Raw genomic sequence first — 24,755 nt, forward strand, 5'->3', positions numbered from 1 at the left:
GGGTTACTGGGGATGCAGCAGGGAAATAGCACTGGGGGTTACTGGGGGTTACTCTGGGGGTCACTGGGGATTACTGGGGGTGCAGCATGGAAAAAATTGGCACTGGGGGTGCAGGATGGAAATGGTCAGCACTGGGGGTTACTGGGGGCTGGGGGCGGTCCCGGGGGCTGGGGGCGGTCCCGGGGGCTGGGGGCGGTCCCGGGGCTGGGGGCGGTCCCGGGGCTGGGGGCGGTCCCGGAGCCGCTGCGGAGCCGCTCGGGGGCCGGGCCGGGCCCGTCCGTCCCCCCCACCCCCCGCTCTGCGGCCGGGGCTCGGCCCCGCTCCCTCCTGCCCTGGGGGAACCGGGAACAGCCATGGCCCGAGTCTCGGCGGTGATCAGCCCGGTCCTGATGCTCTTCGGCTGCGATCTGTGTTTTGTGCGAGCCAGTAAGTGCTGCAGGGCCGGGAGGGGGTGATGGGGACATCCCAATGACTGTCCATCCCCTGCTGTGATCTGCAGTCCTGGCTGGATTCCCCCTGCTGGATTCTCTGCATCCCCCAGTGTGGCCTTTGCCTCCATCCCTGAAGTGTTCTTGGGTATCCCCCGGGATGCTGCGGCCTCTGAGTCCTCCCTGTGCTTTTACTGCCCTTCCTGGGGGTTCCTGGGGGCTCCTGGGGCTCCCCAAATCCAGGGCAGGGGGATGCTCTGTCCTTTCCTGCCAGTGTTGGCTGGAACACAGAGCTTTACACTCCTTGTGTGTCCTTTGAGTGGCCGGGATGGGGCTGCTGTCAGTGTCCATCTGTCCATCTATCCATCCATCCATCCATCCATCCATCCATCCACCTGTCCATCCATCCATCTGTCTGTCTGTCCGTCCATCCGTCCATCCATCCCTCCATCCCTCCATCCATCCCTCCCTCCATCCATCCCTCCCTCCCTCCATCCATCCATCCATCCATCCATCCCTCCCTCCATCCCTCCCTCCATCCCTCCATCCCTCCATCCATCCCTCCCTCCATCCATCCCTCCCTCCCTCCATCCATCCATCCATCCATCCATCCATCCATCCCTCCATCCATCCATCCATCCATCCATCCCTCCCTCCATCCCTCCCTCCATCCCTCCATCCCTCCATCCATCCCTCCCTCCATCCCTCCATCCATCCATCCATCCATCCATCCATCCATCCATCCATCCATCCATCCCTCCCTCCCTCCATCCCTCCCTCCATCCCTCCCTCCATCCCTCCATCCATCCATCCCTCCCTCCATCCATCCATCCCTCCATCCATCCATCCCTCCCTCCATCCATCCATCCATCCCTCCCTCCATCCATCCATCCATCCATCCATCCATCTCTCCATCCATCCCTCCATCCCTCCATCCATCTCTCCATCCATCCTTCCATCCCTCCATCCATCCATCCCTCCATCCATCCATCCATCCATCCATCCATCCATCCATCCATCCATCCATCCATCCATCCCTCCATCCATCCCTCCCTCCATCCCTCCCTCCATCCCTCCCTCCATCCATCCCTCCCTCCATCCATCCATCCATCCATCCATCCATCCATCCATCCATCCATCCCTGTGTCTATTCTCCCCTGGATAAATCAACCAAGATATCAAACAGAATCTGTGACTCCTAGATGTCCCAAATGTGTTCTGCTACATTTCTGTTGCAAAACACGTCCACTGAGTGAGTGAGTTCAGGAGGAGATGCAGTCAGGGGTGTTTTAAAAACGGGCCACTTATTTTTAGAAGTGGAGTCTGGTGTTTTGTACTCCCTGCTGCGGCAGAAAGTTGGGAAAAAACATCTGGGTGCCCTTGAGCAGCAGCCCCCAAGGGCATGGGCCAGGGAGGGCAGGGGTGGGTCCATTCTCTGGGTCACAGCAGGATGGGGAGGGCACTGGTGGAGCTGTGTTTTGTTCCTTTTTCCCTCTGCAGCATCACACTTGTGTCAGAATCCCTCCTGAAGGGTCTGTCTGTCCTGTGAACTTCTCATGGCATGTCTGGTCCAGATGTCCAGATGTCCACCCAACCACTGGCCACCACCCATCCCTCCCTTTACCCAGCCCCAGCTCTTCCCAGCCCTTAATCAAACCCCCCAAAAAAAGCACAGGACAGGACAAAAAACCTGCACCAGGCCTTAAGAAAGGGACTGTGCTTTCCCTTTTGTAATATGGCTTTAATAAAAAAAAAGTGAAGCTGGATCACGTAGAATCATCAGCAGTTAATGCATTGAGCTAAATGGAAATATGGAAATACTTTTCCCATAGAGCCCAGGAGTATCTTGACTATTTTAGCCAGAATGTTTTGACTTCAGAGAGGAGGGTTTTTGGAGCCCTTGGCATTCACAGGGCATTTATGGCTCTGGCACAAAACTGATCTCAGCTGCAGGGCAGGCTGGACAGTATTAGATGCAATGTGGGGGTTATACACAAATCTTTGTCCTTTATAACAACTTTGAGGTTTTGAATTTCACAGAATCCTGGAATGGTGAGCTTTGGAAAGGACCTTAAAGCCCATCTCAGTGCACACCCCTGGTATGGGCAGTGACACTTTCCACTGCCCCAGGTGGCTCCAAGCCTTGTCCAGCCTGGCCTTGGACATTTCCAGGGATCCAGGGGCAGCCACAACTTCTCTGGACAACCTCACCTCTCTCACAGGGAACAATTTATTCCAAATATCCCATCAAACTGTGGCCTCTGTCAGTGAAAATCTGTGAAAATCCATCCCCTCCTTGTCCTGTCACTTTGTTCAAAGTCACTCTCCAGCTCTCTCAGAGCCCCTTTAGGGACTGCAAAGGGCTCCAATATTTTACCAGAGGATTGTGAAAAACCTCAGCTCTCCCACTCTCACAGAGACGTGAAACCCTGTCTTTAATTTCTTCACTTAAAGGTTGATAATCAAAGCGCCCCCATGGTGCATATTCAGGACTTTTTGAATTCTGTTAGATGTTTAAAAAAAAAAAAAAAAAAAAAAAAAACCAAAAAAATCTAATTAATTACTGTTGATGTATCCTGTGAAACACCATATCCTGTTCTTGTCCCGAGGCCAGCTGGCAGGGTCTGCTCATAGTCATATCCACGCTATTAAACTCAAAAAAGGGAGGCACATCATGGTTTTCTTGCCTTGTCCCAGCTTCCAATCCATACCCAAGAGTGGTTTGGGCACATTTTTGGCTGCTGCAGACCAAATGAGATCGTGGATCAATCTCCACCACTGGATTTTTGGGTTGTTCTGGCCCCATTATGTTTGTTAGCACAAACCTAACTGGTGATAACTTAGGACAACTGTTTTTATGCTTTAAGAGAAGCAGAAACATGCAGCCTCACCTTACACCCACACTTTGAAATGCTTGGGACAGTGCAAGGGACTGTCAGCAGTTGTTTGCTGGCTGAGAGAATTCTGCCTGAGCAGTTTGACCTGACCCCAGCTCTGTCTGGGGTGGAAAACAAGAACAAGGATGGAAAATGACCCCAGAAAAAGAACCTGGAGGTGCTGGTGCTATCACAGTTAAACATGATCTGGCCAAGAAAGCTAAAGAGCAAGAAAGTAGGACCAGGACAGTGATTTTCCCCTATGCTGGACATTGCTGAGACACTTTGAATTTTGGCCACTCACAACAAGGGGCTGGAGCATGTCCAGGGAAGGGAACAGAGCTGGGAAAGGGACTAAAATACAAGTTTCATGGGTGGCTGAGGGAGATTGGGGAATTCAGACTGGATAAAAAGAGGCTCAAGGGAGACCTCTTTACTCTCTATAACTCCTTGGCAGGATGGTGGATCCAGGTAGGGGGTCAGGACAAGGGGAAATGGCCTCAAGTTGCACCAGCAGAGGTTCAGGTTGGGTATTAGGAATTATTTTTTTACTGAAAGAGTGGTTAAGCATTGGAGAGGCTGCCCAGGACAGTGGTGGATTCACCACCCCTGGAAATGTTCAAGAAATGTCTGGACATGACACTTTGCATTGGGGCTATTTGGAGTCGATGATCTTGGAAATCTTTTCCAACCAGAATTATTCTATAATTTAATCTACAGGAAGCTCAGCTCCTGTGCTGACAAGAGCAGCTGCACCCCAGACAATGGACAAAGGCTGGATTTGCAGCTTTGCTCAGCCTGTTTGGCTCTTGGCAAACAGACAAAGCTCAGAGACTTCCCTCCCTCTTCTGGGTTAGTGATGAACCAGATCCCCAATGGGCAAAACTCTTTGTGGGATAAAGAATATTTGAGTGTGTCTTTAAATCCTTTCCAGTTTTCCAGACTCCTCCTCTGAAGGATGAAAACAGAATTTTGTGGTGACCTTGTCTTTGACAATCCTCTCTCCTGGTGGTGTGTCCAACTTCTGGAGACACACTCAGTCCCAGAGAGTCTCTCTTAAAACATGTTTTCTGGCCTCTCCTCTCTGTTTTAATTGCCCTTGGCAGTCCTGAATTTCTCGGAGTAGGAAGCACAGCCTTGATCTGAAGCTGGGTATATTCAGATGTGAATGAATGCACTTAAATAGCTGCCCTGCAAAAATCACTTTTTTTTTTTTTTTTTGCAGTCATTCTAAACTGGGGTTGTTGTTGGTGTCTTGGTTGTCCTTTCTTTTGTTCTCAGGTACCTTCTGGAATTCTTTTTCTCTATAAATCACAGCACTGACCCTGTAGCCCTGGCTGCTACACCTGGTGGTGTGTCCAACTTCTGGAGACACACTCAGTCCCAGAGAGTCTCTCTTAAAATCTTAAAACATGTTTTCTGGCCTCTCCTCTCTGTTTTAAATGCCCTTGGCAGCCCTGAATTTCTCAGAGTGGGAAGCACAGCCTTGATCTGAAGCTGGGTATATTCAGATGTGAATGAATGCACTTAAATAGCTGACCTGCAAAAATCACTTTTTTTTTCTTTTTTTCTTTTTTTTTTTTTTTTTCTTTTTTTTTTTTTTTTTTTTGCAGTCATTCTAACTGGATTGTTGTTGGTGTCTTGGTTATCCTTTCTCTCGTTCTCAGGTGCCCTCTGGAATTCTTTTTCTCTATAAATCACAGCACTGCCCCTGTAGCCCTAACTGCTACACAGGCAGCTTGTTGATGACTTATGTCATCAACTAACCTTATAAAAATTATAGCTTTACTATACCACATACAACTTTCACTATATTGCACACCTGAAAGCTTTCAAGTAAAAGTTTGCTTTGTATATTCCCTCTTAATGTTGTTGGGAAGATCTGTTCTGTTTTTCCAGGCTTTACTGGGACAGCCAACTCTGCCTTCAATATTGGCCTGGAGCAAGGAGTAATTAATTTCCAGGCAGAGGAGATGGTCAGATCCAGTCGTAGAGTGTGTTTATTCCAAGGTGCCCCATTTTTCTGTCACAAGGGTGGTGGGTAAAGAGGGTTTTGCCTTCAGCCACCAGCCTGGGCTGGAGCAAAGCCCTAAAGAGAGAATGGGGAGAGAGAGAAATAGAAGAGAGATAAGGGGGAAAAACAGGGGAGGAGCAGGGGAAAAACGTGGGGAGAAAACAGGAGCAAGTGAGGTGAGAGAGAGGAGAGGGGAAGGGTGAAAGAGAGCAAGCAAAGAGAGCCAAGAGGGTAAGAGAAGAGGGTAAGAGTGAAGAGGGCAAGAGAAGAGAGTGATCACCTTGTTCCAATCCATTCTATCTCTTTTTGTGTTGAATATTCTAATTCACATTGACCAACCAGCACGAGATACAAAACCTACAAACTTTGCCTGCAGCCTGTGAGAACTACTACATCACCATGTCATTTTATATTCTAAACTCTACAGACTCCTTTCTTATGCCCTTGTTCCCTGATGCCTCTGCCAAGGTGGAAAGGCAACATTCCTGATTTTTGTTTTTTTTGTCTTTTCAACCCATCTCCAGCTCATCACCGTCTTCCTGCCTGCCATGCTCACATCTCAAAACTGGCTTTCATTCCTATTTCACTCACAGGTTTTTACATCTTGCAGTATTTCTTACCGTAAAATCACATTCATAAGTCCTTCCTGTCCCTTCTTTCCCAACACCATGCCATGCCTGTGTTGCTGCTGGCAGGGCTCAGGGTTCTCCATCATCTCCTGGGGATGGATTCACCAGGGAAAATGCTCCCTGTATCCCTGGCAGGTGTTGGAGACACCCCCATGGTGATGTGCAGGGCTGAGTTCCTGTTCTAAAACATCTTTTTTTTGCCTCTTTCCTGTGCCTGGCTCAACCCAGACAGGCCCCCATCCCCTGTCAACGTGACTGTGACACAGCTGAAGGCCAACTCTGCCACAGTGTCCTGGGATGTCCCAGAAGGAGACGTGGTCATCGGCTATGCCATCCTGCAGCAGGTATCCCCCAGGGGATTGGGGACACTGATTGTCACAATTTGGGGCTCCTCTGGCATCTCTCCTTTGCCAGGGTGCCCCATCTGAGCCATCCATCCTGGGTGGGAGGCAGAAGACTGTGGGTTGCAATCCTCCAATAACTTCCCTGGGATTTCTCCAGGGTAAGGATGGTGTTTCAGCCATGGCATAACCCTTTCTTTGCTTGCCTTGCTGCACCTCTGCAGCCCTGAGTGATGGTGGCTTCTCCAGGGAAGGGCCTGGCTCTCAAAACATGCAGGCAATGTGTTATCCCTGCCCTTAGAGGGGCAACAACAGGCTCAAACATGGAACCTCTTCATTATCTGACTCCAATTCTACTTATTTACACTTTTTACAGAGGGCCCAGATTGGCCCAAGGAGGTCACAACCTCCTGACCCCATTGGTCACTGTGACCATCAGTCAAATTCTCCTCTCAGAGAACAGCTATGCAAAACATGATAAGCTTTTAATAATAAGTTATAAGAATACAATAAATTCTAATAATACATAAGTTATTGATAAGCTTCTAATAATAAGTTATAAGAATACAATAAGTTCTGATAATACACAAGTTATTGATAAGTTCTAAGAATACAATATTATTTACAATTATATTATTTACTTCATTGGTCACTGTGACCATCAGTCAAATTCTCCTCTCAGAGAGGAGATAGCTTTTAATGAGCATGATAAGCTTCTAATAATAAGAAAACATGATAAGCTTCTAATAATAGGTTATAAGAATACAATAAATTCTGATAATACACAAGTTATTGATAAGTTCTAAGAATACAATATTATTTACAATTATATTATTTACTCCATTGGTCACTGTGACCATCAATCAAATTCTCCTCTCAAGAGAACAACTCTGCAAAACACGATAAGCTTCTAATAATAATAATAAGTTATAAGAATACAATAAGTTCTGATAATGCATAAGTTATTGATAAGCTCTAAGAATACAATATTGTTTATATACATAAACAATACATAAATACATACATAAGTTATTGATAAGTTCTAAGAATACAATATTGTTTATATACATAAACAATACATAAATACATACATAAATACATATATATACATAAATAAATACATAATATACATAATATATAAATACATATAAATACATAAATACATAATATACATAAATATATTGTATATAAACAATGTGAAGCAGCGTGAGAATCAGGCTGCAAAGACTCAAACACTCAAAAGCAAGAAAGTCAGGGGTGACAGGCAATGCTGAATAGGCAGTGCTGGCCAGTCTGGGTGGATGATTGTCTAAGAAGGGAGGAGTGAAAGCACAGCCCTGCAGTTTTTTTGGGGAAATCTGTGCCTGGTGCAGCTGGGAATCATCTCCCAGTGGGTGACACATCTCTTCCCCTGTGGCAGAGGCAAGATGGACAAATGCAGCGTTTCATCAGGGAGGTGAACACCACCAACCGTGCCTGTGTGCTGTGGGACCTGGCAGAGGATGCTGACTACATCATCCAGGTGCAGAGCATTGGACTCTACGGGGAGAGCCAGGCCAGCAAACGAGTCCATTTCCGCACCCTAAAGGAGACTGACCGCCTGCCTTCCAACAGCTCCAACCAAGGTGAGATGTTTGGGAAGATAAATCGGAGAAACCTGATAAATAGGATCGCTTGGCAAAAGATTCTGAAAATATCAAACCTGTAATCGAAATAGAAATGAGAACTTACTTTGAGTTGTAGGATACTGAGTTTACTTACTATAGAACCTAAAGACAACAGCCTGGGCAGCTGGAGGAGAATCCCTTTGGATTGAACAATCCCCTTCTGCTGCCTGAGGGATCCAAAGGTCAATGGAGCAAAACAGAAAAGTCTAAAGAGGAGTTTTTAGAGTTTAAAATATAACACAAGGTGAGGTGTTTGGGAAGATGAATCGGAGAAACCTGATAAATAGGATTGCTTAACAAAAGATTCTGAAAATATGAAAGCTGGAATCGAGATAGAAATGGAAGCTTATTTTGAGTTGTAGGATGTCTTGAACTGAGTCTTAGTTACTCTATAACCTTGTCGTGGTTTGAAAGCAAAACGAGTGAGAGGCTGCAAGTCAGAGATACAATTTAATAAGGAGAAAGGTAAAAAGGTAAAAATAAAATAAAATCAATGCAATAACACAAAGGAGAACTGCCAGAGTCAGAACACACCCTGAGCAGGGTGGGGGGAGCAGTCCAGGTGAGGGGCTCTTCCTGAAGCAGTGATCCCACAGAAAGGTCTGGGAGCTCTGCTCCTCTGGGAATCCAGTGGCTCAGGGCTGCTTGTCCTGTCCCAAATCCCAGATTCTCTCCAGGTGGGAATGCTTGGCTCCTCCCCCTGGGCATTGGGAGCATCTCCCAATGGGATGAGGAGTCGTGCAGTGGCTCCTTGATGGCCCATTAAACAGAGAGAGCTCCTGGAGGGAGTTCCCTGTGAGTCCTGGGCAAGGCATTGATGGGCCATGAGCAGAAGAGCCCAAAGGAGGGGCCTGGGAAAACACTGCCCCACCTGGTTCCAGCAGCTCATGGGGATGGGGATGGAATAAATACTGTGTGCACATCCTACACTAAACCCAGGACAAACCTGAAGACAACAGCCTGGGCAGCTGGAGGAGAATCCCTTTGGATTGAACAATCCCCTTCTGCTGCCTGAGGGATCCAAAGGTCAATGCAGCAAAACAGAAAAGTCTAAAGAGGAGTTTTTAGAGTTTAAAATATAACACATGGTAATGCAGTAGTTCTTATAGGCTGTGTGGAGATTCTATAGGATTTTGTGTCTTGTGTTGGTTGGTCACTGTAAATTAGAATATTCATCACAAAAGGAGATGGAATGGATTGGAACCAGGACCTCGCTCTCTTTTCCTTACTCTTTTTCCTGCTCTCTTTTCCCCGATCTCTTTTCCCTGCTCTTTTTTCCCTGCTCTTGTCCCTGCTCTCTTTTCCCTGCTCTTTTCCCTTCTCTCTTTTCCCTGCTCTCTTTTCCCTGCTCTTGTCCCTGCTCTCTTTTCCCTGCTCTTTTCCCTTCTCTCTTTTCCCTGCTCTCTTTTCCCTGCTCTTGTCCCTGCTCTCTTTTCCCTGCTCTTTTCCCTGCTCTCCTTTCTCTGCTCTTCCCCCTGCACTCTGACCCTGCCCCTTGCTCTCTCTCTCCTCTTCTCAGCCCAAACCCTCTTGCTCTCTCTCCATCTCTCTTTGGGATTTCCCTCCAGCCCAGGCTGGTGCCTGAAGGCAAAGCCCTTTCTACCCATGACCCTTGCAATAAACCCACATATTCTAGAATATCTCAGGTTTGCAGAGTCCCTTGTCCCTGTAAGTCACAGATGCTCCTGCAGTGAGGCACCTCCCTCCACCTCAGCCAGGTGCTGTTGCTGGGGCCACACCTGGAGGCCTGTACAGCTCACAGACAGGAATTCCAGTGAGGAATGTGCTGGAATGAGCAGCAGGATGCTGGGGGATGCACAGGGTTGGACAGGCTGTTGTTGTGTCTACTGTGTGTCCACGATAATGTCCCCCAAGCCATGGTTTGGGGACAATCCTGTCCCAGGTCCTGGCATCTGTTCAGCTGGGGCAGACTGGCCAGGACAGCTGCTCTCAGATCTCCCAGTCTGCAGGTTACCAAAGGACAAATGACAGAGCACCATGGTCTCCTTTACTGCTCATATCTGTGTTGCTTTGGGGTTGCCTACATGCTGATCCATGAGAGAATCCAGAAATCTAAAAGAGATGATGCCCATAGAGGGCATGGGAGTCTGTCTCCAACAGGAGACCATGAGAGGGGTCTTGAGTGTGGCAGGGCAAGCAGATGGCAGATTTTCCTCAGAATTTTTGTGTTAAACTGACTTGACTTACCCTGGTCACTGTGTGGAGAGAGACCTTAGTGATTGTGCAGTCTCTGCATGAACTCAAACAAGCTGTTGGAATCCCTGACTATTTTTGTAGCATGGATGGTTTATCTGACTCAGGAAAGCCTCTCCTCAGACAGGATGTCACCCCACACCTTTCCTTGTTTGAGGGAGGTGAGATTTCTCTCCTTTGGAGTTTCCCAAACCCTCTAATGTTGCTGTAGTGGGAAGGTATCTGCTGCCAGCTCTGCCTGGGGGTCTTTTCTCTGCAGGTGACATCACCATGGAAGGGCTGGACAAAGACAGGCAGCTGCAGACAGGAGAGATCATCATCATCGTGGCTGTGCTGCTTATGTGGGCAGGTGAGTGCTGAAACAAAGGTAAAATCCATGATTCACAAAGGGGATGTGGCTCAAGACAGTGTAGAGGCACATTGGTGAGGGTCTGGCACCTTTTTTAGTAAATTCATTGAGTCTCTGTAAAGTGCTGGAGCCAGTGGGGTAAAAGGAGCAATCTGCTGTGAATGGAGGTCATTGATCCCCTGCTCCCTTCCCAGTAAATGTGGATTTTGTAGTGGCATCTTGCAGAAATTTCTCCTTGCCCTGGCCTTGACACTTTTCTAGGACACTGGAAAAAAATAAAAAAAATACAGAATGACTGCTGGTAGTTTCCACCTGGCACAGGTTGATGTGTCAGGAGCTGTGAGGAGTCAAGCCCAGTCTGTGTGTGCCTGGCACCTTTTTTAGTAAATTCATTGAGGCTCTGTAGGTGCTGGAGCCAGTGGGGTAAAAGGAGCAACCACAGCTCAGCAGTAATGGCCTGGAGTGTGTCAAAGAGCAGGAGATAGAATTCCAGGACCTGGAATTCCAGGGTGGGAGCATCCCAGCTGACAGGGAGGATTGTGTTGCTTGGGTTTTAGATGTTGTGACTGATAAAGTACTGCACTGGCTGTAGAGGCTGTGCCTCAGTCTGCTGAAGCTGTAAAGTGGGTGATTTGCTCCTGTGCAGCTCAATTAAAGGCAGTGCAGGCAGCAGGCTGTGAATGGAGGTCATTGATCCCCTGCTCCCTTCCCAGTAAATGTAGATTTTGTAGCGGCATCTTGCAGAAATTTCTCCTTGCCCTGGCCTTGACACTTTTCTAGGGAAAAAAAAATACAAGATGACTGCTGGTGGTTTCCACCTGACACAGGTTGAGGTGTCAGGAGCTGTGAGGAGTCAAGCCCAGTCTGTGTGTGCCTGGCACCTTTTTTAGTAAATTCATTGAGTCCCTGTAAAGTGCTGGAGCCAATGGGGTAAAAGGAGCAACCACAGCTCAGCAGGAATGTATGGAGTATGTCAAAGAGCAGGAGATAGAATTCCAGGACCTGGAATTCCAGGGTGGGAGCATCCCAGCTGACAGGGAGGATTGTATTGCTTGGGCTTTAGATGTTGTGACTGATAAACCAGTGCACTGGCTGTAGAGGCTGTGCCTCAGTCTGCTGAAGCTGTAAAGTGGGTGATTTGCTCCTGTGCAGCTCAATTAAAGGCAGTGCAGGCAGCAGGCTGTGAATGGAAGTCATTGATCCCCTGCTCCCTTCCCAGTAAATGTGGATTTTGTAGTGGCATCTTGCAGAAATTTCTCCTTGTCCTGGCCTTGGCCACATCCGTGCCTGTCTGCCCAAGGAAACTGGCCTGGCCACACACCTGGGGGTGGTGCAGGCTGATGCAGGTGGGTTTGCAGCACCCCAAGGAGCCCTGGGAGGCTGTGGGGAGGGGAAACTGAGGCAGGCACTGTGAGGGTGCCTGCACACTTCATGCAGTGTGTCTTTGGGCAGCGGTGATCGCCCTGTTCTGCAGACAATACGATATCATCAAGGATAATGACTCCAACAACAACAAGGAGAAGACAAAACCCTCCTCAGAGCACAGCACGCCAGAGAGACCAAGTGGAGGGCTGCTGAGGAGCAAGGTGAGTGGGGAATGCTGCCAGGAGGGATGGCTTGTGGTGCCTGGACAGAGTCTGCTCCTCTCCAGGAATGGAAACACCACAGCTTGTGCTCTCACCCCAAAGACTGAAGGTTTTTTGGGTTCAGTGAGCTCTGGTTTCTGGGGTGGTGTGTGTGTCCCATGGGTGATTGTAGGAGAAATGTTGGAAGAGATAACAAGGAGATAACAGCTGGGGTAGCTCTTGCATTGCAAGGTGGTAGCTGACCTCTGACTGTAACATGTCCCTCTAAGGCTGCACCTTTCCTGCACTGATGGACAGGTCTGGCTCCTGGAGTGGACATGCCAGGGAACTGTTCTCATGGTTCCTGCACTGGTTTGTCACTGCTCACCTTCTGCCTTCACTGCAGCTGCTCTGGGTCATCACCAGAGCCCCTTCCTCACCCTGGTGGAAGTTCTATGCCAGGTTGTGAATGGGGAGGGAGCAGCACCTTCATCTGGCTGTTCCCTCAGCACCTGACATTTCTCCCTTTGTTACCTGCCAAAGATTTATAGCCCTGATGCTCTAATGGGACCATCTGTTTGGTTTTTGCTTGTGTCTCATCTGCTGCCTCTTGTCAAGGGTGGAAACTCCCCTCATTGTGTTGCCTGACTGCCCACTGATTCCACATCTTGGTTTCCAGCAGATGTCAGGAGCAGAAACTTCCCGTTCGAACTTCAAGTCCCCAGTTCCCCTCCTCCAGATTTTTCAGCTTGCTGATTACTCCTTGCCAAAGAGATCCCTCCTCTTGGATCCCTGCTCCAAACTGACCCTGCTCTGCTGAGGTCTGAGGGGCTTTGCCATCGGTCTGATCTCAGGGGTGCAGCAAAGCAGGGTCTTAAAGCAGACTTTTCTCTCCCAGAAGAAATCTCCCTCAGTCAACATCATCGAGGTGTAAAGTGCAACAACACCAGCTCGGCCATCTGGGATCTGGGGTGTCCTGCCAGAGCTAAAGAAAGCCTTGGAAGAGGAGGCAGCACCAGGTGCACAGGCTGGAAATTCAGCATGCGAAGATCCACGTTAGCAGAACTCCCGCTTTCCCCCCGGCTGGGGATGTGCATGGAGCCAGCTCCTGAGCCACGCATGCAGAGCATGGCCCTGCCCATCCCACTCACCTGGCTCTCCTCCCCTCCAGGTGGGAAGTTGAGGACGAGTGGGAGGTCACTAGGGTGGGATGGAGCCAAAAGGAGGCCATGTCCCTGTGCACAGGCTTGGCCAAAGCCCTGGGTTGTGCCAAGCAGCTGTGGCACTGGATTGTGGCACTTCCCAGCATCACAGGGCAGACCTTGCTCTCTCAGCTGCCTCTTTGCCCTTGGGGGTTGCTTGCAGAGAGCAGGAGCTGCTCCCCTCAGAGCCCTGGGGGCTGAGGAAATAGGGCAGTGCAGGTATTGCCCCAGCACAGGGGTGAGTATATTGCTGCTGGAGAACTGGGCTCCACTGCACCCTGTTATGGGCATGCAGGGGCTTCAAATTCTCTCTCTACTGCAGAGGACAAAGATAAAAGGGATGAGGATGAGGAGCTAGTGCTGTCACAGTGCCTGGCCAGCCTGCAAACTGGGGCAGGGAGTGCTGGGGGAAGCCCCACAGGGCTGGGGAGTGGGCAGTGTCCCCAGCAGGGCTGAGTGCTGGCCATTCAGGCTGTTGGAAGGGAGTTTTTTGAGCATTTTTTTTTGAGCAGAACAGTGCCTGTGCTGCCTGGAGGAGACATGGTGAGGCCTCCAAGGTCTCAGTTGGAGGGGATGGGGTGAAATAAGAAGGTTCCCTGCTGCCCTGGCTGCTGCTCTCCCTCCATGCTCTGCTCTGCAGCCTGCCACACACAGGCTCTGCAGCCCTGGACTCAAAGCATCACAGGATCCAGTGTCTTCCAGGAATAAATCTCCCAGTAAAAAGCACTTTCAGGACTTTTTTTCCTTCCAGGTGCTGCTCAGCTCTTGCTGCAAGACTAGGTGGGGAAGGGACAGGATTAACAATTCCTGTGGCAGGGTCTTTTCAATAAAAGCATCCTGGCTCAAAGGCAGCATCTGAGCTGCAGGTCTCTGTGTGTGTCCATTCATGTACAAAATTCTTGAATGGGAGATGTGTTCCTGAGTGCTGTGCAGGAGCTGGAGGTTCTCCACTGTCACCTCACAATCTTTTGGCCCTTGAGGGAGAACTGCTGCAATCTGGGCCATGTGGCAATCTGCAGGCTGTCCCCACTGAGGGTGATGTCACGGCTGTTTCTCTCTGCAGAGCAGAGAAATCCCAGTTCCATAGACACAAACACCTTGTTTTGCCTTGCTAGCTCTTTTTACACTAGAAAAACTAGGGCTGTCAGGGAAATAAAAGAGTTTTAAAGATGTTCTAGTGCCCTGGAAAATGTTTAGATGTTGTTTTGGAGTGTCATAGCAGACATCTCTGCTGCCATGAGATTTTTAGCCAGGCAATGTGCAGGCTGTCCCCACTGAGGGTGATTCATGGCTGTTTCTCTCTGCAGAGCAGAGAAATCCCCCAAGAAGGGGGACAAGATCAGACCCTGACAGGCTCCTCACCCTGCTCAGGTGAGGAGAAAAGGTACCTGAGGAGCAACAACACCATTGTGGGGGGATACAACTGCTGCTGGGTTTTAACCATAGACAAAAATACCTTGTTTTGCCCTGTTAGCTCTTTTTACACTAGAAAAACTAGGGCTGTCAGGGAAATAAAAGAGTTTTAAAGATGTTCTAGTGCCCTGGAAAATGTTTAGAAGTTCTGTTTTGGAGTGTCATAGCAGACATGCCTGCTGCCATGAGATTTTTAGCCAGGCAATCTGTGGCAATGTGCAGGCTGTCCCCACTGAGGGTGATTCATGGCTGTTTCTCTCTGCAGAGCAGAGAAATCCCCCAAGAAGGAGGACAAGGTCAGACCCTGACAGGCTCCTCACCCTGCTCAGGTGAGGAGAAAAGGTACCTGAGAAAAAACAACACCATTGTGGGGGGATACAACTGCTGCTGGGTTTTAACCATAGACAAAAACACCTTGTTTTGCCCTGCTAGCTCTTTTTACACTAGAAAAACTAGGGCTGTCAGGGGAATACAAGAGTTTTAAAGGATGTTCTAGTGCCCTGGAAAATGTTTAGAAGTTCTGTCTTGGAGTGTCATAGCAGACATGTCTGCTGCCATGAGATTTTTAGCCAGGCCAGAGGCAGACACAAAGAATCAAAGGATCAGACTCTGTGAGGAACCAGGAAAGGCACAAAAAAAAAAAAAAAGTCTAAATGCAGTGGTTTTGACCAAATAAAAAAAGGAACACAAGTCTGACATTAAATGTAGAATCAGGGTGTGTTGTTGAGGAAAAAAGCCTTTTCCCTCTAGAAAAAAAAAAACTAACCAAACCAAACCCCAAGTTTTTAGCCAGGCCAGAGGCAGACACAAAGAATCAAAGGATCAGATTGTGTAGCAGAGGTGAGGAACCAGGAAAGGCACAAAAAAAAAGTCAAAATGCAGAGGTTTTGACTAAATAAAAAAAAGGAACACAAGTCTGACATTAAATGTAGAATCAGGGTGTGTTGTTGAGGAAAAAAAAGCCTTTTCCTTCTGGAAAAAACTAACCAAACCAAACCCCAAGTCACCACTTCAAGACACCTGTACAGCACAGCCTGAACTTGCTCCTCCCAAGTCAAAAAGGCACCCTGGGCTCTGGAAACCCTCAGCACAAGGAGGAACTGCTCCCTCAGGGCTTGCAGCCAAGGAAGATGTGAGAGTTCAGGCTCTGTGAGCTTGGGGCACAGCAATCCTCACCACAGGCAGTGCAGGAGACAGAGTGTTGGAATTCTCTGGGGAAATGGTTTCTCCTTCCTGGACTCCCTGAGCACACAGAGTGACCCTTCCTTCCTTCTCTGACCCCACTGCCTGTGGTCCAGCTGTCTCTCCTCTGAGCTGGGAGGTTATAAATTGTCTCCCCTTCCTTTTTCTACCTCTTTCCCCCCTGGAAACTCGAAGAATAAACACCTGAGACAAAGGTCTCTTCTGAGATATCTCGCCTCGTCCTTGATATAATTCTCTCCAAATCCTCCTAATAACTGAGCTGGCCAAAGCCCCCAGGAGGAGGGCAGGAGAGGGAATATATCAACAGAGTACCTGACTGCCTCCACCAGTCAAACCCAAATGACAACAGTAAAAAAAAAAATCAGTTTATTTCTCTATAAAGGCAGAGCTTTCCTTTAAAAACCAGGGTCATTTGTGAGAGGGTATGGGGTTGAACTGCAGGGGCAAGGCGTTCATCACACATTGCTCCAGGCCAAGAGCTGTTGTTGCTCCCTGAGGGTTTACACTGCCTGCATTCAGGCAGGCTCAGAGCACGCAGGGTGGGTCCTGCACGGCCTTGGGAGTGAGCAGAGAGAGGAGCACGGGTCCCCCAGGCCGAGCTGGGAGCAGCTGAAGCTCGAGGAGGTTCATGCAGGCAGCACAGGACGAGGAGAAGGTGTTGCAGCCTTTGCACTCCACGGCAGCAGTGCCAGCAGCCCCCCCGTGTTGGGAGGGCAGTGCCAGGGCAGTGGCTGGCCCAGGTGCAGGCACAGGGTGAATCCTGAGTGGCTGGTCTGTTGTTTGCAGAGATTTGGCTTAGCCCAGGGGAGTTTTGGGGCCAGAAGTCCTGGGAAAAGTGCTGGGGGAGTCTCCAACCCCTCCCAGCACTGTCCAGCTGTCTGGGGGTGGCCCCAGGCGGTAGCACAGCAGTTGTGCTGTTGGAGAGCTCGATGGGGGCACAAGAGGTATTAATTCTGGAAAAGTGAGAGAAAGGAAGACATGGAGCATAAAGTGTACAGCTGGGAGCCCAGCACAGCCTGAGAGGGGAAGCAGATGTTCCCAGGTGAGCATTAGCACACCCTTACAGAGGACATGCTGGGGGATGAGTCAGTGCAGCACTGAAGAAACTCACCTGCTGGGCTGTGGGCTCCCCTCCCCAGCTCCTCCACGCTGCTTTGGAAGAGAACACAGCATCCATCACACCCCAAGCATGGCCTCCTGAGAGGCACAGCATGCTCGTGGACCCTGACAAGGCAGGAATGGCACAGCAGCAGCAGCACTGGGTGTGCAGAAGGCCCTAAACTCCCTCGATACCAGCCTCTCTTCCTGAGATTGCAAAGCTGTATCTCCTTCCCAAAAGAAGCTCCATGTCCAAAAGGGTGGTGCTTCACTGGGCTTCACACACACAGCTCCAGTCTGTGCACACACACAATGGTTTTCAGGTGAACATGGGCTCAAGCCAGGCTCAGACCTGCCAGACCCCAGCTGTGAACATGGAGAACATCCATGATGGAATGGGCCATTTTCCAAACCCCAGGGAGATCAGTGGGAGAAGAGGGACAACTGAGACCCATGTCCTAAACCTCCTTGCTACCAGCCTCTCTTCCTGAGATTGCAAAGCTGTATCTCCTTCCCAACAGGAGCCCCATGTCCAAAAGGGGTGGTGCTTCACTGGGCTGCACACACACAGCTCCAGTCTGTGCACAAACACTGATTCCCAGGTGAACATGGGCTCAAGCCAGGCTCAGACCTGCCAGACCCCAGCTGTGAACATGGAGAAAATCCATGATGGAATGGGCCATTTTCCAAACCCCAGGGAGATCAGTGGGAGAAGAGGGACAACTGAGACCCTAAATCTCCTTGTTACCAGCCTTTCTTCCTGACATTGCAAAGCTGTATCTCCTTCCCAACAGGAGCCCCATGTCCAAAGGGGTGGTGCTTCACTGGGCTGCACACACACAGCTCCAGTCTGTGCACACACACAATGATTTTCAGGTGAACATGGAGAACATCCACAGACCTGCCAGACCCTAACTGTGAACATGGAGAACATCCATGATGGAATGGGCCATTTTCCAAACCCCAGGGAGATCAGTGGGAGAAGAGGGACAACTGAGACCCATGCCCTAAATCCCCTTGCTACCAGCCTTTCTTCCTGAGATTGCAAAGCTGTATCTCCTTCCCCAAAGGAGCTCCATGTCCAAAAGGGTGGTGCTTCACACACAGCTCCAGTCTGTGCACACACACACTGATTTTCAGGTGAACATGGAGAACATCCACAGACCTGCCAGACCCTAACTGTGAACATGGAGAACATCCATGATGGAATGGGCCATTTTCCAAACCCCAGGGAAATCAGTGGGAGAAGAGGGACAACTGAGACCCTAAATCTCCTTGCTACTACCCTCTCTTCTTGAGATTGCAAAGCTGTTATCTCCTTCCCAAAAGAACCCCCATGTCCAAAAGGGTGGTGCTTCACACACAGCTCCAGTCTCTGCACAAACACTGATTCTCAGGTGAACATGGGCTTAATCCAGGCTCAGACCTGCCAGACCCCAGCTGTGAACATGGAGAACATCCATGATGGAATGGGCCATTTTCCAAACCCCAGGGAGATCAGTGGGAGAAGAGGGACAACTGAGACCCGTCTGGACAGGCTAATCTCAGCAAAGACTGGCAGAAAAAGAGTAAGAAACATCTCTGGGTGCATCCTAGGGGTCAGCAGCTGTACCCCACATCTCTGCTGCAAAAGCTGGAGTGCATGGTCTGTTCCTCCACCACTCAACCCTCTGTTCACTTGAGCTCTCAGCTGGTAGAAGCAGAGGAAGACCAGGAAGTTTCCCCCTTGGTTCCATGCAGCTCTCCTCCATGATCCCACCATGCTCACAGCCCAAGCAGCTCCCCTTTCATGGGACACAGAGAAGGAAACAAGGCAGAGAAATCCCTGAATTCAAGCAGCAGCTCACCACCTACCCAGATAAGGTTTCACTGACATTATCATCTTCATCTTCCTCCTCCTCCTCCTCCTCCTCCTGGCAAGCAAAACAAACAAAAGCCCACCATGACATTTCATTGCATGAGCAGGTCTCTGACCCCTTCACAAGACAGTGAACAAAGGACAAAGTACAGGAACAAAGTACAAAGATTTGGGGGAAAAGACTGGAGTGCTGGGCTGCCAGAACTTTCTGGGTTTGGGCACACAAGGACAGACAGGCCATAGCTCATTCCCTCCAGGTGCAAAGCCCCAAAAACAAGCTGTGAGCTGCTGACACTGTGCACCTCTGCCCAGGGACAGATGTGGGTGGACACACCTTGCAGCTGGAGGGGCAGGTAGAGACTACCAGGAGCAGGCTGCACACAGGTACAACCCCAAGCCAGGTTTGGACTCACACTGGAAGCATGAAACCAAGGGCCAAGCATCCAGAAACTCCCAGACAGGGACATTGTGAGACCAGTGTGACAATTCTCCAATTGCTGTGGCCATGCAGGAGGTGCAGTGCAGATGGGCTGGCAGGATGATGATCCAAGAGTCCTCTCCTTCAGGGGCAGCTCTCAGCCCAGCCATGAAACCAGGTGTGCATCAACAGGGTTGTGGGAAGGCAGAGGAGCAGGGGAGCTGCAGAGAGGTCACTCTGTCCCTGCCCTAATTCCAGAGAGCCCTGGGCATGGGCCTGACTTGCACATACTGTACCCCAAAGTGGTGTCTGAAGGGAGCACTCTCTGGGGGTCTGCTGGCCTCACTGCTCTCCAAGACACATGAAGGGTGAAGGGGCTGATCCTGCCTAGAGCCTGGGACAGGGCAAAAAGCAGCAGAGTTAGTGCCTGCAACCTGCAGAAAGCCCAGCTGGGAATGTACAGGCAAGACTGTGGGTGAGGAGGAACAGGGAATCTCTGCTGTGCTGGCAGGAGGGTGCAAACAAGGGTGAGGGGCAGGTACCACCAGGCCCTGAGCTGGGCTATAGAATGCACAACAGTTCAGCACAGAGAGCAGAAACACCTCCCACTCCAGCCAGAGATGGGGGAGTGGCAGAAAACACAACTATAAGGACAATACTCTCCCTGCCTGGTGTATTTTACCAGCCAGTCAGCAAGCCTTCTCCTCTCCACACAGCCCAGTGCAGGGTCTCACAGCAGAGACACTGATTCCAGGGCTATACAGCTGAGAAATTCCTCCTACCTGCATGTGTTGCTTCCCAGAGATCCAGTGCCATCTGAAAGGCCTGGGCGACAGTCAGAGTCACAGCCTGGGCCTGGGTAGATGAAAGAGAGAGAATAATTCCTCCCACCTGGGCCCTCAATCCAGAATAATCCCACTGTCATGAAATCTGAGACCCCCCCAGCATCCCACTCCTGCCTTTCTCTGCAGAACACACAGATGGAAGGCCAGAGCTCAGTTCTGTCTGCCCCTGAGGGCCAGCCACCCCCAAGGAGCTGGGACAGGAAACCCTCAGGAGCTGGGACAGCAAATCCCCCTTTGCTCACTCCCTGCCTCTGCAGCACATCAGCACAGCCTCTCCCCGGCTCCAAATCCAGCTGAGGTTTGCAGAGGTAACAACCTTCTCTTGCTGGAGGGAAAGAAAACAGGCCCTTGCTCCCACCCACACCTCACAGAGCCAAGAGCAGAGGGTTAAGTGCTTACAATCTTCTTTTTGGGTGAGAGGAAGGCATGGCACTCCAGTGCCCCGCTCTCCTGGCTCTGGGCAACATAAGCAAAGACTTTGTTCTGCAGCTTGTCTGTTGTGCAGTAGGAGATCCTGTGGGCAGAGAGGAGCTGTCAGGACAATCCAGGGACTTCTGCTGCACTTCTCAGCACATCAGCAAGCACTGAGGCTTTCACCTGCCTGAGCTGACCAAACAGGCAGCTCAAACCCCCAGCGAGGGCCAGAGGCTTCCTGGAACCTGCAGCAGGTAAGAAATTACTGCATCCACAGGCACTGCCTGCTGTGCCATCCCAAAGTGCCCTGTAGTTTTCTGATGTTTTCAACATTTTGCAGCAAAGAGATGTCCTGTCTCTGCTTCCCATCCAGCCACCAGACTGCACGCTCACTGCCCTCACACCCAGCACCCACAGACACCCAACCCAGCCAAAGGACAAGTTGCAGCAGGAGAAATCAACATCAGCTCTCACAGCAACTGCCTTTAGCCCACCCAAGTAAGCTGCAATTTTTGGCATCCTCCAGCCAGAAGGGTGGTCCCACTGCAGCGGAGATAAGACATGCAGTCCTGTCCTAAATGTGGGGTTTTCCAATCATGAGCATCAAAATCCTGTTGAATGCCAGAAGAGACAAGCAGGGACATGATGAACTCAAGGCCATCCAGGACCTACACTCAGCCTCAGGCAGTGCTGGGGGCACAGCAGACAGAGGGCACAGGCCTCAGGAAAGATCTAAGCTTGGAGGTACTACTGACAGAACCCTCCCTGGCTGCTCAAATTCCCATCAATCTTCAAACACCCAACTCAAACCCACCTGTAGATGGAGATGTTCTCCACCATCTCCTTAGTGTCTGCATCCTGCAGAGAGATGCCCCTTGGAGACACTGTCAGAATCACCTTCTGAAACTTGCGAGCTCCAACCCGTGCCTGGCAGTGGAAAAAAAAAAAAAAACACCAGCAATCTCTGCAAACCTGGAAAGGGTTTTCACCTCATCCCCTTTGCTGGAAGGAGCCCCACGGACTTTGTACAGTATCACTCATTTGGATATTTGCTGCAAAGGCTCCTGCTGTAGGGATGGGACAGCAGAATCTGGCAAAATCAGGCATGCCCTGCACATAACATTCTTCAAATCTTTTCACACTACACAGGAAGGGACAGAAACCACTTTTCCCAGTGTTTCACCCTCCTCTCTGTGCTGTGGCAGGCACAGCTATGCTCCCAGACAGGGTCAGGTATGGGAGCAAATAGCTGTTGTGCAGGAAAAACAGCTTTTCCACAGCACACAGGCACACACCAGGAACCTCCTGCATCCCACCCTCCTCTTGGGAAGGGCACTGGAGTTCAGGACTAGGATAAAGGCACTTCCCAGAGTGCAGGGGCTGGGCTCTGAGCCCAGGGCTGGGTCTCACCGTGGCCACAATCCTGCGGATGGCAGCAGCAGCCATGTCTTCTCCTTTAGGTTTTTCTACCAGCGTCATGCCCAGGTACTTGAGGGTGAAGCACATCCCCTCCAGCAGCGGCTCCTGCATGTCAGCCCAGCTCTCAGGAAGCTCTGAAAAGAGAGAAGTCCCACAGTTAATCCTGTCAGAGTCACCCAACCCATGGCTCCCAGCAGCAATGCTGCTCCCTGTCCCCAGCAGGACACTCTCCTGGCTCTGTGACACTCTCATAAGAGGAACAGAAAGAGTGGACAGTTCACCCTTGAAGCTTTAGTCCTCTAGCCCTGGAGATGCTGCAGCCCTCACTGCTGTGTGCAAAAACCTTGTGTGCATTCCTGGGTCTCACCTGTTTCATTACAAAATGTTCTCTGGAGTGCATTCATCTCACTACCTGAGCTGCTGGCACACCTGAAGAGCCTGTAGCATTCACTGCCACCTCAGATCAAAATTTCCAAATTGGCTCAGTGAAATCAAAGCCAAACCCCTTGGCAACTCATCTGCAGCAGCTCAGTCAGCACTTGTGATCCAAGGTGAGGTGACTGGGAAGCAACAGCACCACAGAGATGCTTTGTTAAAAAAGAGATGGGAATTGCCAAGGTATGTGCTGTTCACGCTGTGCTAATACTTTTCAGGGTTATTTTCACCTCTTCCCTGGGATTTGTGCTCCCTGAGCATTGCTGGCACACTTGCAGAAAGGGTCCAACTCATAATTGGAATAATCTGAACCCACAGGGAAATCAGGAGACCTTATTTGCACAAGTGACAACTATCAGGGAGGCTGCTTGGTGCTATGCAGGCACCAGTAACCTCCACCCCGGGCTGTAAAACCCTGTGTCACTCCAGACTCTGAGATCCACATATTCCAGACTCTGAGGTCCACATATTCCAGACTCTGAGGTCAACAAATACCAGAGCTGCCAGGGCAAGAGCTGCTGCTCCAGCAAAGCCTCACTGAGAACAGCCAGACAGGCTCTCCTGTGCCACATCTGCAATCGTGGAGAGGTTTGGGTGAGAAAGGACTTTAAATCTCATCCATTTTCACTCCCACAAGGCAGGGACACCCAAGCCCCATCCAGCCCAGCTTTGAACAGTCCCAGGGATGTGTCCATGGGTGGATCTCTGGTGTCTTGCAGACACCAGGGGCTGCCAGAGAACCAGGCTCGGGGGTCTGAGGTGCCCAAATCCACGGAGGGTGGGGAGGTGCCTGGGGCAGTTCAGTGTGTTCCGGTGCCTGGCAGTGTCCCCAAGGCTGGCAGTGTCCCCTCAGTGTCCCCAGGCTGGCAGTGTCCTCCTGGCTGGCAGTGTCCCCTCAGTGTCCCCAGGCCGGCAGTGTCCTCCTGAGGCTGGCAGTGTCCCCCCGAGGCCGGCAGTGTCCCCGCAGTGTCCCCAGGCCGGCAGTGTCCCCAGGCCAGCAATGTCTCCTCAGTGTCCCCAAGCCGGCAGTGTCCTCCTGAGGCCGGCAGTGTCCCCCCGAGGCCGGCAATGTCCCCACGAGGCCAGCAATGTCCCCAGGCCGGCAATGTCCCCTCAGTGTCCCCAGGCCAGCAGTGTCCCCTCAGTGTCCCCCCCAGGCCGGCAATGTCCCCACAGTGTCCCCCAGGCCAGCACTGTCTCCCCAAGGCCAGCAGTGTCCCCAGGCCAGCAGTGTCCTGGCAGTGTCCCCCCAAGGCTGGCAGTGTCCCCACAGTGTCCCCCAGGCCAGCAGTGTCCCCACAGTGTCCCCCCGAGGCCAGCAGTGTCCCCACAGTGTCCCCCAGGCCAGCAGTGTCCCCTCAGTGTCCCCCCAGGCCAGCAGTGTCCCCCAAGGCCAGCAATGTCCCCCGAGGCCAGCAGTGTCCCCCGAGGCCAGCAATGTCCCCCTGGCCAGCAGTGGCCCCTCAGTGTCCCCCAGGCCAGCAATGTCCCCGCAGTGTCCCCAGGCCGGCAGTGTCCCCCGAGGCCAGCAATGTCCCCCTGGCCGGCAGTGGCCCCTTAGTGTCTCCCAGGCCAGCAGTGTCCCCGCAGTGTCCCCCCAGGCCAGCAGTGTCCCCAGGCCGGCCGTGTCCCCCTGGCTGGCAATGTCCCCCGGCCAACAGTGTCCCCCAAGCCCGACAGTGTCCCCACAGTGTCCCCCCGAGGCCAGCAGTGTCCCCTCAGTGTCCCCAGGCCGTCAATGTCCCCTCAGTGTCCCCAGGATAGCAATGTCCCCTCAGTGTCCCCTCAACCAGCAATGTCCCCTCAGTGTCCCCACACCAGCATCCCCTCATCCCCCTCACCCCCTCAACCCTCACCACCCCTAACCCCACTCCCACTACACCCTCTCCCTCCCTGAATCAACCAACATCCTCATTCCGAGCTGCATTTTCCCCTCCCTGAGCTCTACCCGGGCCTGACCCCCCTGACAGCCCCGTCCCCACTCACTGCGCCGCCGGCGGAGCCCCAGGCCGTGCCGGGCCAGCCGCGGGCTCCTCAGCACGGCTCTCCCCGCCGCTCTCAGCACCTCCATAGCGGGGCTGGATGGGGCCGAGCCGAGCCGGGGAGGCGGCTTGGAGAAAGGGGGAGTCGATCCCTGAGGGCTCAAGGCGATCGCGTCAGCGGCGGAGTCGCCGCGGTAACGGGGGCGGGCCCGGGAGAGGCGGCGGTGGCGGTGGCGGTGGAGGAGAGGCCTGTGGGGCCATTCCAGGGCCTGGGGTAGGGAGAGATGCAGCTCAGGCATGTGAGGACACTGCTGGCCCCGCAGGTACGGCCGGGAGGGGTTTGGGGGGAGAGGGACGGGGTGGGTTTGGGGTTTGGGGTTTGGGG

The 24,755-nt window shown here is 51.4% G+C and overlaps 3 protein-coding genes across 5 annotated transcripts in view; 2 read left to right on the top strand and 1 right to left on the bottom strand.

Moving 5' to 3' along the window:
• Positions 1-279: 279 nt before the first annotated feature.
• FNDC4 (fibronectin type III domain containing 4) lies at positions 280-14,112 on the top strand. Of its 2 annotated transcripts, none has more exons than XM_083857080.1 (6): positions 280-426; positions 6,176-6,291; positions 7,709-7,913; positions 10,429-10,518; positions 11,971-12,104; positions 12,982-14,112. In XM_083857080.1, exons 1-6 carry the CDS (start codon positions 354-356, stop codon positions 13,015-13,017), a joined length of 654 nt encoding a protein of 217 aa, XP_083713206.1. In that variant the 5' UTR covers positions 280-353; the 3' UTR covers positions 13,018-14,112. The 2 variants fall into 2 exon arrangements, with proteins under 2 accessions (XP_083713206.1, XP_083713207.1); XM_083857081.1 differs by having other exon boundaries at positions 12,985-14,112.
• Positions 14,113-16,271: 2,159 nt separating this feature from the next.
• Positions 16,272-24,471, bottom strand: LOC310907157 (low density lipoprotein receptor adapter protein 1-like). The gene is made up of 9 exons (XM_083857078.1): positions 24,375-24,471; positions 21,945-22,087; positions 21,349-21,461; positions 20,520-20,634; positions 20,058-20,130; positions 19,572-19,669; positions 18,854-18,909; positions 17,013-17,053; positions 16,272-16,854 (listed from the first exon to the last, which is right to left on the bottom strand). The coding sequence occupies exons 1-9, from the start codon at positions 24,457-24,459 to the stop codon at positions 16,697-16,699; spliced, it is 882 nt and encodes a 293-aa protein (XP_083713204.1). The 5' UTR covers positions 24,460-24,471; the 3' UTR covers positions 16,272-16,696.
• Positions 24,472-24,583: 112 nt separating this feature from the next.
• IFT172 (intraflagellar transport 172) overlaps positions 24,584-24,755 on the top strand; it is a 47,551-nt gene continuing 47,379 nt past the window's right edge. For both annotated transcript variants that reach the window (XM_083857076.1, XM_083857077.1), the window contains exon 1: positions 24,584-24,693. In XM_083857076.1, the coding sequence (XP_083713202.1) occupies positions 24,655-24,693 (39 nt within the window). In that variant the 5' untranslated portion in view covers positions 24,584-24,654. The remainder of the gene's footprint in view (positions 24,694-24,755) is intronic.

This window comes from Zosterops lateralis (assembly GCF_965231275.1).
Source record: "Zosterops lateralis genome assembly, chromosome: 3".
In the NCBI taxonomy this organism is placed as follows: Eukaryota; Metazoa; Chordata; class Aves; order Passeriformes; family Zosteropidae; genus Zosterops; species Zosterops lateralis.

What these genes read in the sequence shown, in the direction of transcription:
- LOC310907157 (XM_083857078.1), bottom strand. Translation starts at nt 24,459, where the DNA reads ATGGAGGTGCTGAGAGCGGCGGGGAGAGCCGTGCTGAGGAGCCCGCGG. An exon ending in TCCGCAGGATTGTGGCCACG is followed by an intron (nt 21,462 to 21,944) that starts GTGAGACCCAGC and finishes TTCCACTGCCAG; the next exon opens with GCACGGGTTGGAGCTCGCAA. An exon ending in GGGAGCCCACAGCCCAGCAG is followed by an intron (nt 16,855 to 17,012) that starts GTGAGTTTCTTC and finishes TCACTTTTCCAG; the next exon opens with AATTAATACCTCTTGTGCCC.
- FNDC4 (XM_083857080.1), top strand. Translation starts at nt 354, where the DNA reads ATGGCCCGAGTCTCGGCGGTGATCAGCCCGGTCCTGATGCTCTTCGGC. An exon ending in GCTATGCCATCCTGCAGCAG is followed by an intron (nt 6,292 to 7,708) that starts GTATCCCCCAGG and finishes CCCCTGTGGCAG; the next exon opens with AGGCAAGATGGACAAATGCA. An exon ending in GAGGGCTGCTGAGGAGCAAG is followed by an intron (nt 12,105 to 12,981) that starts GTGAGTGGGGAA and finishes TTTCTCTCCCAG; the next exon opens with AAGAAATCTCCCTCAGTCAA.